Source organism: Rhinolophus sinicus, chromosome 5 (genome assembly GCF_057876585.1).
Source record: "Rhinolophus sinicus isolate RSI-liver-muscle chromosome 5, RSI-T2T, whole genome shotgun sequence".
In the NCBI taxonomy this organism is placed as follows: domain Eukaryota; kingdom Metazoa; phylum Chordata; class Mammalia; order Chiroptera; family Rhinolophidae; genus Rhinolophus; species Rhinolophus sinicus.
This window is the reverse complement of record NC_142505.1, coordinates 34,509,324-34,526,382: the sequence shown is the minus strand read 5'-3', so window position 1 is coordinate 34,526,382 and position 17,059 is coordinate 34,509,324. Positions and strand designations below refer to the sequence as shown.

General features: G+C 46.5%; 1 protein-coding gene across 4 annotated transcripts in view; it reads right to left on the bottom strand.

The window, feature by feature from the left end:
* The window catches only part of EPHB1 (EPH receptor B1), a 418,394-nt gene that overhangs the window by 130,761 nt on the left and 270,574 nt on the right, over positions 1 to 17,059 (bottom strand). For 3 of the 4 annotated variants that reach the window (XM_019748047.3, XM_074312877.2, XM_019748058.3), the window contains one exon: positions 7,642 to 7,797. The exons of the other annotated variant lie outside the window; for it this stretch is intronic. In XM_019748047.3, the coding sequence (XP_019603606.1) occupies positions 7,642 to 7,797 (156 nt within the window). The remainder of the gene's footprint in view (positions 1 to 7,641; positions 7,798 to 17,059) is intronic. 4 annotated transcript variants of the gene reach the window in all.

The window sequence follows — 17,059 nt, the reverse complement described above, 5'->3', positions numbered from 1 at the left end:
TCTCACTTACACTGATGGATGCTGGCTGCCTAGCAATGGAATAGAGCTGCCCTGCAAAATATATCAGCTGTCTGTCATCACAGACTTTCAGAAAAAATAGATGTGGAATGACTGACCGCCTCTTAGGGTTGTTGTAGAGAAAAAGCAGACATTGGGGAAGTTTGGGTGGTAGGACCTAGAAGGCTGCTCTGAATGTTAACAAGTGTGACTCCCAATGCTCTTATGATGAAATGCTGAAATGGAAACGCCTGAGCAAGTGCCCAGCTATTAGCTTAAAACTTAGAGCAATAGGACGCCTCCTAAGGGTTCTACCCACTTGGGTCAAACAACTGTGAAAAGAAATTGTAGATTATAGAAGTGTGAAAGCCTGTGTACACAGGCAACACTGACCTTTCTTGAAACAGTAGTGACAGTTACAAATAGCTTTCAGCTTGCAGTCACACTCCCTCAATTCTGCATCCAGGTGTAGAAACCATCCAAATCCAGGCACTCTGAGAAACAGCTTGCCCTTCGACGCTTGTTCATCTGTGACCCTTGTCTAAATTTCACCTCAAGGAAAACACTGATCCTCTACCTCTCAGAAGCACAAATGACATATTTTTATGTGCAACATGGACCACGTCTCAGGGTAAAGTCAAGCAGCTCTGTTAGCTACAGAACAAGACACAACAGTATATCTTTTACTAAAGCCCTAGTCCTCAGTGGGTAAAGCCTACTTCAGGTAAAGCTGCCCTTTTTCAATAGGTTGCACCTCCTAGATCAATAGAGGCATGTGCTTTTGAAGAAATCTGCCTTTGAAAAGTTGTAAAACTCATCCCCTGAGTCTTGTGCTGGGTGGAGCGTTCACCACCCTGAGGGGCCTTCCTGTCCTAGTGCCCTGAAGGGCCCCTCCCTGCAGTGGCAGCCCCAGAGGCTCCCGCTTGGCCTATTTCCTGCTAGGATGGTAGAAGACCGTCTGAGGGGGGAGGCCCATCACCCATTTATAATCCCTTCCCACCTGATACTCCACCTGAGTTCAGGTGAAGGGTCCTCACCAGTCACTTTGCTTCTGCCTCAGTTTCACCCTCAGCCCTCCCTGAGCCCACCGACTCCAGCCAGGTCATGCTCCCTGATCTCTACTCTCTCTCCCCCGTCACTGCTCCCAGCCCCAGCTGGTGGAGGTCTCCACATTGTCCCAACCACCCAAAAGTGAGAATAAACTGGAAACCAAGCCGGAGCTGGTGGGAGTCATTCTGAGAACTAGTAAGACCTTCCCTTGTAACACTCAAACATATATGTACAGGTACTCATTCGTACTCATATCACATCCCACCCCTCCTCTAATCTCCCCCTGTCCCCCTCCCTCTGTCTCTGTCTGTCTGTCTCTCTTCTGCCCCTCCATCCTCCCCAGCCAAACCTGGCACACAGGACATTGACGGGGCGGGGCAGGCCCTGTGGTTCCAGTCTGGAGGAATTCACTCAATGGCCTCTCTCCCCAGGAGTCAGAAAGCAGAGGACAGAGAAACATGACCTAATTCTAAAGCAATGTTCTAAAACTTGAGCTTGCTTCAGAATCACCTGGAGGTCTTGTTGAAATTCAGACTGCTATCTCCCACCCACCATCACCAGAGCTTCTCATTTAGTACGTCTAGGGACGGGGCTGAGAACTGGTATTTCCACGTTCCTAGTGATGCTGAGGCTGCTTGTCTGGGGCCTGCATTTAAAAATCATTGCTGTAAAGAAAAAATACAAAGCATCACTGGCAATCTTGATGAGCATGACCCACGAGGAACCAAGACCAGCTGGAAAAGGTCTATGAGCTGATGTCCCTACAGGCTTTTCACACTGTCCCAAAGGCCATCAGTCCTGGCCACAAAGGACTTCCTTCTTCTCCTGTCATCCCAAGGCCCTTTCCATGCTCTGGGCCTTGGTGCCCTCTTCTACATTCTGGGTAAAGCAACCATGACCCTGGGCAGACCATCCAAGGAGCATGACCCTGCTCCACAGAGACAACCCCACTGCCCTGGGGCAGTTGGGATGAAACAGGAGGCCAGATGTCAGCCCCTGAAAGGATGAAACATAAGCTTCAACCAGATAAACTGGCATACGCAGCGGTGGGAGAGGGAAGAATAGGTTCTCATCCTTCTTTGTGGGAGGCATATTCAAGAGTGAGCGTAACAGCAAATCAGCATCACGGTCATGACCATCTGCACCATCCTCTAAGAGCTACCAAGTTTAGCTCCCAGGATGTGTGAGGTCAAAGCATTGGAGGTAGACAAGCCTGAGTTCTCACCTCGAGGCTTCTCTGGCATTTCACTATTGAATTCTCACAACTGCCTAATCGGTTCCTCCACGCCCAGTTCTGCTGATGAGAAGTCTTGTTCGCAGAAGCTGTAACATGCCCAGGTCACACCCAAGCCCCTGCCTTGCCACTCAGCTTCTATGCCTTTCTGTGTGAGTCAGGAGGGAGGTCAGGGGTGGTCCCTGGGGGATGCCAGTGGGCTGGCTGGCATCGTGCCCCCTCATGTAAGGGGACAGCAGGAGAGCCCAGGGGACAAGACCATGACCTCTGGAGCCCCTACTTCATCCCCTTTCTATAATCAAAACTGCAGAGGGAAACTCATTGCATGTTAAAAAAAGATGTAAAGAAATAAGCCAAGCGCTGGCTTGTCTCTGTGATCCATCAAAGTCTTTCCCAGGTGGGTGACAGAAAAAGGGTTTTTGTGGTCAGAAATGTAACAAGGTAATTATTTTTACACCAGTCCTTCTGCATAGTTTTTCACAGACAGCAATTTTATAAGGCATAATTATCTATTTTCACCTGCTTCATAAATTCCTCCTTCCCATTTCGTCTCCCCGTAAACTAGAAACTATTTAAAACTGAAGACATGCATTTCAGTACTTGGTTTCACAATGCTGTGCACTTCCTCATGTGTCCCTGGCTCCCTCTCTCCGCCCAACCCTGTCACACTGCCCGTGACATAAGACCTGCCTGTGGAAAGAAGCGTGTCTGACCCTGAGGTGTCACTATGTCCCTGCTCCCTGAGAACTTAAAGCCAGTCGTGTCTGTCACTGCTGCTGTCCAGCTTCTAGGTCCTCTCAGTCCCGGAGGGGAAGGCTCCAGAGCAGCTGGAGTCCTCAGATATTCGGTCTGCACCTCCCCCCTCCTCCCACACCACATCTGGTCACAGTGGCCATGACCTTCACGTTGTTTTCACAAGGACATTCAGGTCAAGGTGAATGTGGAGTCCGGGGCCACACAATGGATTCTGCTGTGATGGACACGAACCAGGTCAACCTGGACTCTCCCTGAGGGTATCACTTTTATTTTTAGATCTCCAACATCCTATCGTGATGGAAACTTCCATATCTGCTGCAGTCTTCACACTTTCCAGAGATATAACCAAAAGCAAGTTCTAACACCAATTGAGAGTTTGCTATGAACCAGGCATGGTGCCAAAGATTCTATAATACTATTTTGCTTAATCTTCATCACAACCCAGAAAGGCATACATTATCATGAGGTCGTGAGAATAAAATGACAGAATGCAAGAAAGTTATGGAATTCACCCAAGGTCACAGAAAAAGTAAGAGACAGAGTCAAGATTAAAACTTTTGTCTGGGAAGTGCCAACGCTCATCTTACAAGCACTATAATCAATCGCAGATTCAATAAGCTCTCCCAGAACCCATCAAGATTGGGGCAGTTTGGGGACGCCAGGACTCCCTAGGGAGCTTCCAGGTCTCTGCGCAGTAGCCCAGGGAGACAGTAGGAGGAAGAAGGTGACAAGTCCCTCAGCGGAAGCTCAGTAAGCCCGAAGTTCAGAGCCAGCTCCTCAGCCCCCACCCGTCACAGACCCCCCTGGCTAGTGGGACGCACCTTCCCCTTGATCTCTCTTCCTGTCTCCTGCTGCACGTGGCCCTTGGGTAACTCCTCACGAAAGGCGAACCCCACTCTTCACGTAGCCTGGCTTCATTCAGAGAGTTCTGTTAGCAGGGAGGGGTGGGGGTCAACTGTGACCTGCCTCTAGCTGTCTCCCAAGCTCCCACCTCATCCTGTCCATGGCTTAGGCTGTCACTCTTTCTTTGAGGGCCTCCCTGACCTGCTTCAGTGTGTACCCTAAACGCTTACAGCAAGCAGCCTTCTCAATCGTCTCTCTTTCCAGAGCCATCGGGGGACAAGGCCTCCTCTTGAATATGAACAAGTATTGGCCATGGCTGGGCAAGGAGGTGGTCAGCCAGGCATTCATGCAGCAGATCCAGAACTCCAGGCAGAGGTGCCAAAGAAGAAGGAAGAAGGGGGCTGGGTGTCTACAAAGCAGCAGCAATGACATCGTCACACTCAGATACCAAGCTCAATACGCCCCCTCCTCCAGTTACACTTGGAGCCCCAACCAGCGCTTTTGACACTGCCTTGGGGGGCACACAAATACCTGCTGAGTCACAAACTTTGTCAAGGACAAGGCTGCACACAGAGGGCTTCCAGGACATCTCAGAGGTCAAGGGGATCCCAGGCTCTCCCAGAAGAGAATAAACGAAAATGAAGAAATGTTTACACAAGGCTACAAAAGTTATCATGCATCGCAAATGCTTAATTTAGAATAAGTGAACATTTTTAACACTATAGAAACACAATGAATATCTATGTGCTGGTCCCAAGAGATTAATGGAATTCATTAAAAATGTTAGTTTTCAGTGCACTGTTTAGTATTTTAGCCTTGTTAAAGAGCACATTTTGAACTGTAAGATTCTTTATAAAATGTTCAGTGCTGTCCATGCAAGAGTATGACCGTTGATATAGTCTCATTTAAAGATGATGGTAATAGGCCAAACCTTAAGCCTTTATAGACTTGAAGGCCAGGGATTTTAGACACTCCTGACACTGTCCCCTTTCCCCATGTCCACATGACCTGGACACTCTAGGTGCCCACTGTCCTGCACATTTTAGAAAGACAAAGCTCCCTTTACCTAGGTCTTCCCACTGCCACACTGGACCATAATTGGTTCCTGATTGGATGGATGGAGGACGGCACTTGCAAAGTGAAAAGCACCTGGGCCATCCCCACCTCATCCAGCCTCTCTCAGGCTGGGCTGGACTTGTGTCCAGCTGCCCTGCTCCAGTTGTGGACCCAGCCAGGGCCCCCAAAGCCATGGTGTAGGGCTGTGCCTGGCCTCAACAGCTCCAGATATGCTCCTGGTATCTGAAAAATTATTTACTGTGGTGATGTGCAATGTCTTTTTAAGAGAACAGATGGTACCTCCAATTAGAATGCTTTAAAAGGAAACCCTAATGAGATTATAAAAAGCCAACAAATTGACTTTTTCATACAGTACTTCCTTGGTACACAATAAATCAAATATATAATGAGGCTCAATAAAATAGTAGGTTTATTTACACTTGTTTTGCCTAGCATTGTGCTGCAGCCCAGTCTAGCCTCTGGGACCCTCACAAAGTGCTTGCCCCTGCAGGCCGAGGCTGGACAATGCATCAATGAGCTGCTGTCTCACTGATGGAGCCTGACCACCACAGACAAGTGTGCCTTTGATTTAACGATTTCTAGTCTGACCCTAGCACTCTATATCTGGGGAGGTAAGAGCACAGGTCTATGCAAAGGGTGTGGTGATGCATACAGGCCTGTCTCGCTCTCACCCATACTCTGAGCAGGACAGGGAAATGATGGTAGGACCACAGGGAGTGAGGAAGGTGTGCCTAACCTCAGAGTTAGCTGGGCCAGAGACAGGAGAGAAAAGCCCGTGAGACCTGATTTTAATGAGGTGGACTCAGGATATGGGTAGGCAGGGTGGACTGAGGGTCAGATTGGAGGCTTTGGGACATTCCTATTTATTCCAGGAATCATTCCTGCTGGTCCAAGCACATCAGGTTAGATGGCTGAAGATAAACCTTTAGAGGAACATAGGAGGAATGCTATATGGCAAGGAGGACAGCCCCACCTCAGCACTCTGAACATTTGGTCATTGGCGTACCTTCCCTCTAGGTGATCTTATCCAGGGGCTGGCCAGGTTTATAGGGTATATCTGCTGAAGTGGGAAGCTCAGAGGCACAGGCTCCTATTATGTGTGTTTAGTTGATTTGCACAGAGAGCTTAGTTGGTAAGAGAGGGTTCACAAGCAGAAATGGAAGGGAATGTTTTGGGGGGGAGACTGTGAGACCCTTGGTATATGCTTTGGCAATCATGGAGACCAGTCCTTAGGACATTCAGGCAGTGGTGATACAGCATCCTTAAGTGACTTCTAAAGTACATTAAACAATGTTTCTCGGGCTCATAGAGACCCAAAGGGGAACCTCTGAAATCAGTAGAGAAGATATTGCAACAGAAAGACAGGGACTCTAGTCAGCAGAAATGGAATCACTTCTGTTCATATCAACCCACCAGAGAGGTGGGAAAATCAGTTTACAAGAGGATGAGCTTTTCCTCAGTTCAAATCCATAAACATTGATCGACCTCAGGACCTTGATCTAGAAGACACTTTCATTCCTCTTCTTTACCCAGCAAAGGTTACATACACTGCAAGGCCAGAATTAAGAAATTCTACTCAAAGCTAAGTCACTTTTTTGTCCATCAAACTGCAAGTATGTATGAAACATTCCCTCTGTACCCTTCTATTCCGGGGGTGCATGGAAGGGACTTGGGTCCAGGAGGTGAAGGGAAGGTCCCTCTTCACAGGGAGCCAAGCAACAGCATCCAATGCAGAATAAAGTTCTAACATAATTAGAGTCTAACCTGGAGCATTGACTTTGGCATACAGTGGAAATACTGAAAAGAAAAATCGCCCATGCTTTAGGGATGCAATACTTAGGGAGGTAGGAGCACATTCTCTAAAGTGCTGTTTAGGGAGAGTAGTGCTTCCTGCCTCCCCACAATTATGGGGGGAAAGACTGGGAAAAAATTTTTGCTTCCCCAATCCCTACCCAGGAAGTGGAGTCACTCCTGCCCCACTTTTGTTAGGATGACTGCTCTTCCTTCTAAAGCAGAGGATGGGATAATGGTGGAACTGTTGCATTAGCCCCACCTCCTAGAATATATGCCTCAGAGATACCCACTGTGGCTAGGACTCCGATCTTGTCATTTGGGGGGGGCACAGACACTGCACCATACTAGGCACTACAAGGGACACAGGGAAATGGATATATGGTCCTGGAACACATTTGGCAACTGAGAAGACAAGTACAAAATAATTGAGCAATTAATAAAATTATGAGATTTCTGAGGAGAGCCTGGTCACAGAGATACAGGAAGCCAGGTGAAAAGAGGATATTCTCAGCTGACGGGACCAAGAAAGCTTCTTGGAGGAGGTGACTGGAAGATTTGCTAGGAATTGTAATATCCTAGTGGATCTTGATTTTGCACTCAAAGAACTCATCAGGTTGGCAGGAGTTGTCTTGCTTTGGTGGGAAGAAGATTCTCTCATCTGGGAGGAGAAGGTAAGAAAGAACAATCTTGACCTTGTGTAATAATAAGCAGAGAGAGAGAGGCCCTCCTGCCTGCCCCACGCAGGAACTGTCCGTTTCAGCACCAGAGCTAGCATTTCTGTTTAGTGCAGCAATTGGAAAATGTTGTCTTGGTCTCCTCTGCCCCAGGCCCATCACTCGCACTGTCAGCAAACCGAACTCCCCAGCCCAGAGCCTTTACTATACACTTACTAGTGCATGCCACTTCCGGGGGGTCAAAATCTGCTCGATAATAGCCGGTCCGGCAGGTGCAGATGGGAGATGCCTCTGAAGGGGATCGGCTGTTGGAGGGGCAGTGGGAGCAGCCCTCAGCTTCCTGGCTGGCCTTGAACATCCCTGCAGGGCAGGCTGGAACACAAAGAGACCATCTGAGAATTAATGGAAGAATGGCAGTCAGAGGTCCTTCCCTTGCACTGGAAAATGAAAGATTCTGCCCCCCGAAAATGGACATTGAGATAGCCCCTTACACAAAGCGAGCGTTTAAGATTGAGAAAACCCCCATTTAACACTTCTAATTCTTCAAACATTCTTAGTGAAAAATACCTTCCTGGTACCAATGGCCTCTCTCACTTGAACAATATGAATATCCTTCCTTTTCAGGTGTGTTGAGAGATTTGAGAAAATGAATACAATGTGTAGCTCAGTGTCTGGGATCTAAGTGCTGTATAAATGGTTATTCCCTCCCTTTTCTACCTGGTTAACAGCCAGGGCCTTACCCTGAGCCATCCACTAACGGAAACTTGCCTAATGTCCTTGGATGGAAAGGGGTCCTGGTTGACAATGAACCAGACCCATGGTTCTTAAATGTCATGTTGCAACACACAAGGGACACTGTGGGCTGTGTTAACAAGCACTTGTTATGAGTGATGGGAAAGGACTGAAATTCATGAGTGATTCTTTAAAAAGAAATTAAAGTGATTTCAAGGTTACTGTGTGAACAACATTATTCTTCCTTAATTGCATTTTGAAATGCTGTAGAGGGTGGGGCAAAAAAAGATAGCTTTGCAGGCAGTGAACCAGAGAATGTGTCATGCACTTGATGTTATCTGTCATGTACATGACTGTGGAGAAGGTTGGGAAAGTCTGGCACAGCCTGATGCCACTAGAGGTACTCTCAGATAAAAGGCGCTTCCTCTTAATTCCCTATATGGTCAGACTGTGAAGACCCATGTCCCAAAAAGTCCGATTCCAGCCCATCCTTTGGGCTTTCACCATGCCTCATCTACAGAGACCCTCTACTACTTCAGACATCAGCCTCTTCCTTGCTGATTCCTCAAAATATTGCTCCTGCTTGCTCTACTTCCCCGAGGCCCTTCCTCACCATCTCAGCTCCTGATTCTTCCTGTCCCCAGGAAACCTGTACTAGCTCATCCTGCTTTGAGACTGGGTAAAACCGCCTGTATGGTCAATTCATTTGGCTTTCTTCCATTCATCACTAATTCATTCAACAAACATATACTGTGACTCTTCTGAGGACCTGATCCAGGGCACATAGAGAACACAGCCTGCCTTCAAGGAGCTCTTGATCCAGTGTCCTCATACAATCATAACGCAACGTGATCACTGCGGTAACAGAAGTACCATTGCGATGGCTGCTACGTAGACAAAGCTCATCTTCCCAAATATATAGTTCCCTCCTGGAAAGTGCAGAGCATTCTTTAATAATATTAGTAGCCACCATCTGTTAACATTCTTGTTAAGTGCTTTACCTGCATTACTCTGTGGGGTAGCTATTATTACCTCCACTTTGCTAATGAGGATATTGGGACATGAAGAGGCTCAAAAAGTTGCCCAGGATCACACTGTGGGAGAAATGATAGTCATGATATACACACAAACTATCTGGAAAATATCCACAGCTTATCTATTAAGACAAGAAGAAAGGACTCTTTCCTGTGCTGGGAAAGTTTTCTCACTTCTTTGCTCACTTACAGTGAGGTATTTCAGTTACTCCGGAAGTGCCTTGGGGTGGCAGCTCATGTTGGATAGGAGGCAATTATCTCTGAAATGGAATGTGCTGGAACGGCATCACCCCAGAGTGACCCACGGCATCTACCTTCTCTGCATCGTTAACACCTGTTACTTACAAAAGGGTTCTAAGACCAGATATTTTAAAAATGTGAATTTAAAAAATTAATCTCATTTTTTATTACAGAATTTCTCAGAACTTCCAGAAATGGGATATAGAATGCTATGTTTTCTCACTGAAGAGCCCTACTTTATAGAGTATTCTCTGGGATTCAACTCCCATTGAAAACACTGGGATAAATGTTGTCTAGATGATCCAATAAGGTTCTTCAAGATTTGTGTTTTAACACATGTAAAAATGCACCACTTGTTGACCCATCTTAGCACATTCAAAAGAAACTTCTCTGTAGAAAGAAAAAAGAATTAAATCTTTACTAAAGACTCAACAAATAAAACAACAAAGGGAAAACCATGAATGACATGCCCAAAGTATCCTAGAATTTGGCGTAGTGATCTATTTTTCTAAACCCACTCAGGATCGTGTCTCCCTCTGTTTCTTTCCTCCACTCTTTCTTTCTCCTTTCCATATCTCTTTGTTGTTTCCTGTAGGAATCTCTTGGTCCTTTCCACTGTAAATCACCCAGCATTGTCGGCCCCCGTTCCATTCTTGTGCTGAAGTACACAGAGAAATCCCAAGCCTGTGCTGTCCAAACACAGCAGAAGCTCTTCCCCTGGAAAGTAGGGGAGGGGAAAGGTTGCCTCTCATACATTCATCTGGTCCCTTCCACACTGTAATTTTCTTAATGTATCAGTCCAAGAGGAACAAGGTGTTTTCACTTTCTTTCCAGCACTTAAAAGCCTCTTTGCTTTACATTTAATAAGTTAACAGCATAAACAATCATCTTGATATCCACAAGTGACGAAAGAATTTAGAAAGTGCCTTGCTGGGATTTCTGATGAAGAAAGACAGAACTGAGGATCCCGAAGTCTCTGGACTCTAAGGTGGCCACAGGGGAGGAAATGGAGAATAGTAGGTCCAAGCTGGACTTTAAGGAGAGACGCTCACAAAAGATTGGGGAGAGAGATCCTGGGAGAGGGTGTGATTCCATCCTCCCCAAGGCAGGAAGCACCAGGCAGTGGTCAGACACTCCAGGGTCTGATGCCTGTCTCTGCTGGTTGCTGGATGATCATTGGCAAGTTATGTAATCCCTCAGCACCTCAACTTGCTCATCTGTAAAAAGGGTCTACAAAAAATAAATTTACGCTTGTCACAACAACTCCCACAGGTCCATAGAATTTAACAAACTTAAATATGAAAATGTGCCTACCATTAATAGGGCTAAATAATGCTAATTCTTCCTCACCCCCACTTACCCACGCCCTTTTGGAAAACAAATTTTCTTTGCAGGGACTTTTTGAATTCCGGGTTAGAATATAAGTTTTGAATCCAAAAGCAGACAAATAAATCCTGAAACCAAATGGAAAAATATGCTTCTGCACAGATTGTCTTATATATTAGTTGAATCATTATGCCTATAAAAAATGTTTTACCTAAAATTACCCAAAGGATGAATCTTCTTAATATTCAGATTTCATAAGTTAATATTTTAATAAAATCAGTGTCTAGGCATTCCCTAATTTATAAAGAAGCAGCATTCCTAGGTCCATTTATTAAACTTTTAGATTGTAACTTATAAGCAAACTTACGCTCTATTTTCTCACAGAATCAATGCTTTAAGTAAGGGTTAAAATGCCAGGCTAGTCCAAAAGGCCTTTTTAACTCATCTTGTATCAGACACCACTAATCAGAAATAGAAGTTGTCACCCCAATAAAAAAAAAAAGAAATAGAAGTTAACAACAGTGTGATTTTACTAAAAATTTAACATAGAAAAATAAATAAAAATATGCCGTCCCTTGAGAAAAAGCAACTTGAATTAGAGGTAATACGTGGGTAGATTCTGACAAAGAATGTATATAGTCCAAGGAAAGCCAAAGCAAATGGCCCAGGTAAGTCACGTGAGTATGTAAAGGAGCTGGGAGTAACACGGGAGAGCATGGTGGGGACTCGCATCCTGGAGACCGCAGATCTGCTGAAAGGCTCTACGGTTTCAGAAATTAGTGATTATAAACTGTGATCGCCTAACCAAACACGTACTCATACTTAAAAGCAATTTCGAGGTTGATAACACAGTTCTTTGCTTCAGGATCATTTCAAAACTCAGGGGTTGCCTTTGTCTTGAGACTGAATTACACGCAGCACTGTCCCTAGCATTACAAGCCCCTCCTTCAACAAATGTTCATTGAAGATCTACCCTGAGCCAGGCACATGCTAGCAAAATAGAGCAGAGTGCAGGTGGGGGCAGCCTTTAGGAAGCACCCTTCCTGGGGAGGGAAGCCGACGACGGGACGCTGATTCCTCCGAGATAGTGGGAGCTCTGCTACGCTTGCGTGCAAATGGGACACTGGTCAGGGAGGATGTGCGTCACTTTGGAGCCCATTGTTATGAGATGAGGACCCTAAGAAACATGTTCTTGTGGTGACTAGGAGGTGAGATTCAGAAGGAGAAGCAAAGATAAAGCGAGAAGGGAAGAGGTAGAAGAATAGGAGAGGTAGGAAGGGAAATCAGGTCAGAGAGTGCCCAGCCCAGAATCTCAGCGGAGATGGTTTCATTCTTATTCCAGTGGGTGGGTGGAAAGAGAAGACGCTCAGGTGCTTTGCCCTGTATTCATATTCCTGTTCACACAGACCGTAGTAAGCAGGCCACCTGTAACTTGGAGGGCTGTATGTTTCTGATACCAGTGCCGCCCACCATTGCTTTGTTTTCTTAAGAAAAGGGGGCTAACTTTCCTCCATTGCAGTTCAGACAGGTGATAAATGGAGTTTTGGGGTGGGGAGGGCACCTTCACACACATACACTTCTTTCCCTACCCCTGACTTTGGCAGAGAGGAAGAGACCAGACCTGAGTACCCCATCCCTAAGCATGTGTGTATTTTCCATTCCCCAGGCAAAACATACAGATTTATCTCCTTCAAGTGACAAGGGACTATACATGTGACCTCTAACTGATATCCAGAAGGTCACCTTGAAACGCCCATTCAACTTCTCAGCGCCTCAATGAGGTAACAAATTACCTTGTGCTTACAATGCTCTTGAGAAACGACGCCCCTCCCGTTCCTGAACGCAGTCTTCCAGTGACACTAAATCCATCACCTACAGTACTATTACTTTATAAAGAAACAGATTAAGTGTCTCATAAACAGTGCAGTGATTGAGATAATGGAAAGCGCCTCTCGTGCCCATCTGCAGCATCAGGTTATAAGGCATTTCCAAGCAGCCAGGAAGAGGAAATTAATAGAAGCAAGAGGGAATAACCACTTTTATGCAATTTCCTCAGGAGATAGTGGACCATCTAATCTTTATTGGAGCCCTTTAACCTGTCACTCAGCACTCGCCAGAGCCTCTTTAGCTCTCACAATTTTTCTTGATATCGAAGGAAGATAAAATGAAAACCTCAAAACATGATTGTATAATTTTCATATGTGGAGGGTGCACATAGCTTCTGCCCCTCCCCCCTCAATTGAAGGCTCAGAAAACAACATTTTTATGCAGCAGAAATGTGGGAGAGCTTAACTATTCCCAGCATATGGTCCAGAGGGTCACAGCTACTCTGCAGGAAAGAAATCTCTCCTTGCATTTTTAATGTGATTCTTCCCTCCATTGCTGCCTCCTGTCCTTGCTCTTTCTTTTTAATAATCTGATTACTTCTCCTGATCTAATTTTTCTCCCCCAAATGAGTTTGGAAAGGTTTATGCCAATGAATATTCATCTCCTGCTTAAAAACCGGGTACCTTTTTCTCAAGGCAGGTGCAGCTCCGCAGCTGGCTCAGAGGTCTGCGTGCCTCGTGGGGCAGCCGTGACAGGGGCAGGGCACCTGGTTCTGGCCAGGAAGAAAGAGGTTCACAGCCCTGAGCTCCTTCTTCCCAACACCTCCCCTTCCTCTCCACACTTTGCTCCAGCAGAAGAGCTTCTCTGGGCAGCTGCGGAGAACTCTGCGGTGAGGAGCAAGAGGTCTCTGTGGGACATACACACAGCCCTGCACAGCTCTTCCCTTAGGTCTTGTGGCCTCACATTGGGCTCGATATTTAGACTCAGTCCTGGGCCCGAATGTCTCCATCACCTACACATTATTGATGGTTGACACCATGGGTACTTGACTCTGGAACGCCAGGCATGAAGCTCCCTGGAAAGAGGTGGCATTGGGGCCGCTGTGCTGGAATTCCCTTGTCTGCTTTCACTAACAGTCTTTGCCCTTCCCACAAATAAGTCCCCCTGAGCACCTCCAGGACATCCCATTGTGACCCCAGTTTTGTGATACTCCCATTTCCCCTTATATTCAAGCTAACATGTTGGGCAGATGGATAGCAGAGAAGTCGTTCCCAGGCATGCGTGCTTCCACCCATCCGACTACTGCACTAGTCTGAAAGTTCTCTGAAGGCTGATGCTGGGTCTTGTTATCTTTACACTTCCCTCTCCCCGGTGCTCAGCGTGAGCTTACACCTGGGCATACGCAGTCTGTGGCTCTTCGGATTGACTATGCACCAAAGGCCTGTTGGGATAAGACCCAAAGATAAAAGCTGTGATAAAAACAACAACTACAAGAATAATAATATGCTCTTAATAGCAGAGCGCAATGAGATGATGGGCAACTCCCATACAAAGTGTGGATTCCTAAAAGCTTTTCTGTATTAAGACTTTCAGCGCACTGATTCAACAATCGTACTTCTAAAGACTCATTTTAAAGAAAAGTAAGCAGATGAGGAAAAAGGTTTATGTTAATGGTTGTTTATCCCAGTGTCATTCAAAACATGGAAGAAAGAAAGGAAGGAAGGAAGGAAAAAAGAAAGGAAGGAGGAAAAAAAGAAAGAACTGAAATGTCAGATGATGGGGTACTGAGTAAATAAATTATGGAACATCCATATAATAGAATACTACACAGTCATTAAAATTATGCCATAGGAAAATATTTTAAAAGTAAGTTTAAAACTAAATATGTAGTATAAACTTCATTACAGACACAAATATACACATATACATATATATGCACGCATCTATATAAGTCATACTCACTAAAATGAAAATTAGGATTGGTAGCATTACTAATGATGATTATTTTGTGCTTTTCTGTTATTTCCCAATGTTTTGCATTGTATGTACAGAACTTGAGTAATCAAAGAAAATCTGTTACATGTTTAAACTTTGGGGAGGACACAAAAGTATGGATGGCACCCTCCAATCCCCAAGGAGCTGAGCTGAGCTGAGCAGGACAGGTTACACTGGGCTGTTTACAGAGACAACCTCTGTCCCAGAGGTGGAGATGTCTTTGGAGGAAGGGAAGAGTAAAGGAGAGCTGGGAAGGCTGCACGGAGAAGGTGGTACATACACAGCTAAAAGTTGATACAGAAATGAGGGTGGGGCAACAGGAAAAGAACGCCCCAAGACTCAGAGAGAGCAGGTCCCTGGCTTGCCTGGAGAAACTTTGGGTAGCTATAGAGGTTGCCAAGAATATGAATCATTTATGGGGGCCATGGCATTTTTTCAATTCTGTGTGGACCGGCACACATGAAGTCAAATGGATCTCCGGTTCCTGTCTCCCTGGACCCAGTGCCCGCTGTAATGGCCTGTGCAGAGGGGATACTTAGCTGTGTCACACATTCGTATCACTCTTGGTGACACTTGCTGAAATTGATGAATGCTGTAGGCACCATGACACAGAGGAGACTATAACTTCCAGTGCTATTAAGCTGCTCAGACAGCAGCAGCAACAGTGAGCCCAGAATGCATCAATCAGCATGGAAGTTGTTAAAGAGATGGGGTCAAAATGGGGATGCTTTGCCGTGGTGGAATTGGGGAGATCAGTGGTCATGACAGAAGGGCAACAAATAGAAGAGCAGTGTCCCGGGGGGGTGGGCACTTAGGTTCTTGTCACCAACGGCAGCCTGTCCTCAGGGAGCAGTTAGGCACAGCACAGCCAAGGCCAGGTCCAGGCATGGGAGGCTGGGCTGGGCATCAGAGCCTCACAGAAGGGATTTCAATCCTGTGAGGAGGCTGAGTCTAGAGAGGTAACCTGGGCACATGGCATCAAGCCCCTGGACTTTACAGCCTGAGGTCCGTGGAAGAAGTCATTGATGGGATTAAAGTTAAGAAGAAACACAATTGGATTTTTATTTCTGAAAGATCAAACTGGCTGCTGGGAAAAGAGTGGATTGGAGGAGTGGGGACAATTAGCAGAGATATAGTAGGACAAAAAGAATGATAATGAGTAAAGGGGGACTGGGAAGGGAGCGATGGAGATGGGTTCGAGAGTCATTTAGTAAAGGAGAACGTGGTGATTGGTTAAGAATCAGTCGTTTGTTTAACAGATATGCACTGAGCCCCTACTAGGTGCCAGGCACCAGGCACCGGGCCGGGTGCTGGGAACCAAAGGCAAGGACTCACTGTCTGGCTCGGGTCCCTGCGCATCCTCCAGGTTTCATCCATCTGGGTTCGGCATTGTCCTGTTCCTGGGGTTCTCACTTAAAACTGCAGCACTCTGGCAGCTAGTCCCTATGACTTTGAGGGTTTGGTGGGTGACATTAGGAAAGGGCCCAGAGCAGGGAAGGGCCCTTCCCTTTTATACGCATGTCTCCTTCATTCAACACGCATTTGGGGAGCACTTTCTATGTGTCCTGAGGTACATATAAGAGAGTCACTTTCTTCCCATTGGGAAAGAAGGTGCTGTTGTCGAGGAGGGAAGGTAGGCATGCAGGGACTCAGAAGTGCAAGTGGGACCCAGAGGAGCCCCCAATCCAGGGGCAGCAAATGGCCAGATGGGCATGAAATCCTCAACGTGTTGGGCTTCAGGGACAGGGCAAGGCCTCCTGGAGAAGAGCCAATGTCACAACCAGGTGGTGAAAGAGGTGGGTGAGCCTTGCTGGGGGCGGGGACAGAGGATCTGTCCTTTAGAAGAGGGCAGAAGTACCCTGCCAGCAGCCAGGGCAGAGCCCTATAAGGGAGCATGCCCTCCCCATTTCCTTTTCCACCCCCAGGGAAATGCTTCTCAGGGCAGAGGAAGGTAAGGGACAGATCACTTTTGCCACTCCTAGGGGCCCTAAGTCCTTTATCCCGATTGGATGCATTGGGCCACCAGCTGCCAGGCCTAGACTCCCATTGCTATGCCCAGGTGTGAAGCGCGTAGGGACTCCCCAGATGTTCCCTCTCCAGGCCCTCTCTCCACCCAAATCAGAGCCTGGCTGCCAACATTCTAAAAACACCATCAATCTGGTAACTCTGGGCAGCGGGCAAGGGGGACATATGCTAGCAGTCAGACTGCTTCCCATATTTTCAAACTGAAGTGTTTACCCTTTGAGAAAAACCTTGTTTTGAAGTACTTCCCCTGACACAGACCTTGATGAATTTCTTTACAAAATAATTTATAAGCAAGTTCTTAAGACAAACGAAGGTGACTTCTCACTGCAGTTCTCAGGCGGCCGATGCTCTTTCCGGTGAGCCAGGGGACATGAGCTGGCCACCTCATACACAGATGCTGAGTGTCATGGGTCATCACATCCAGAACTGGCACTGCTTTCCCCTGCTTTCTCTGC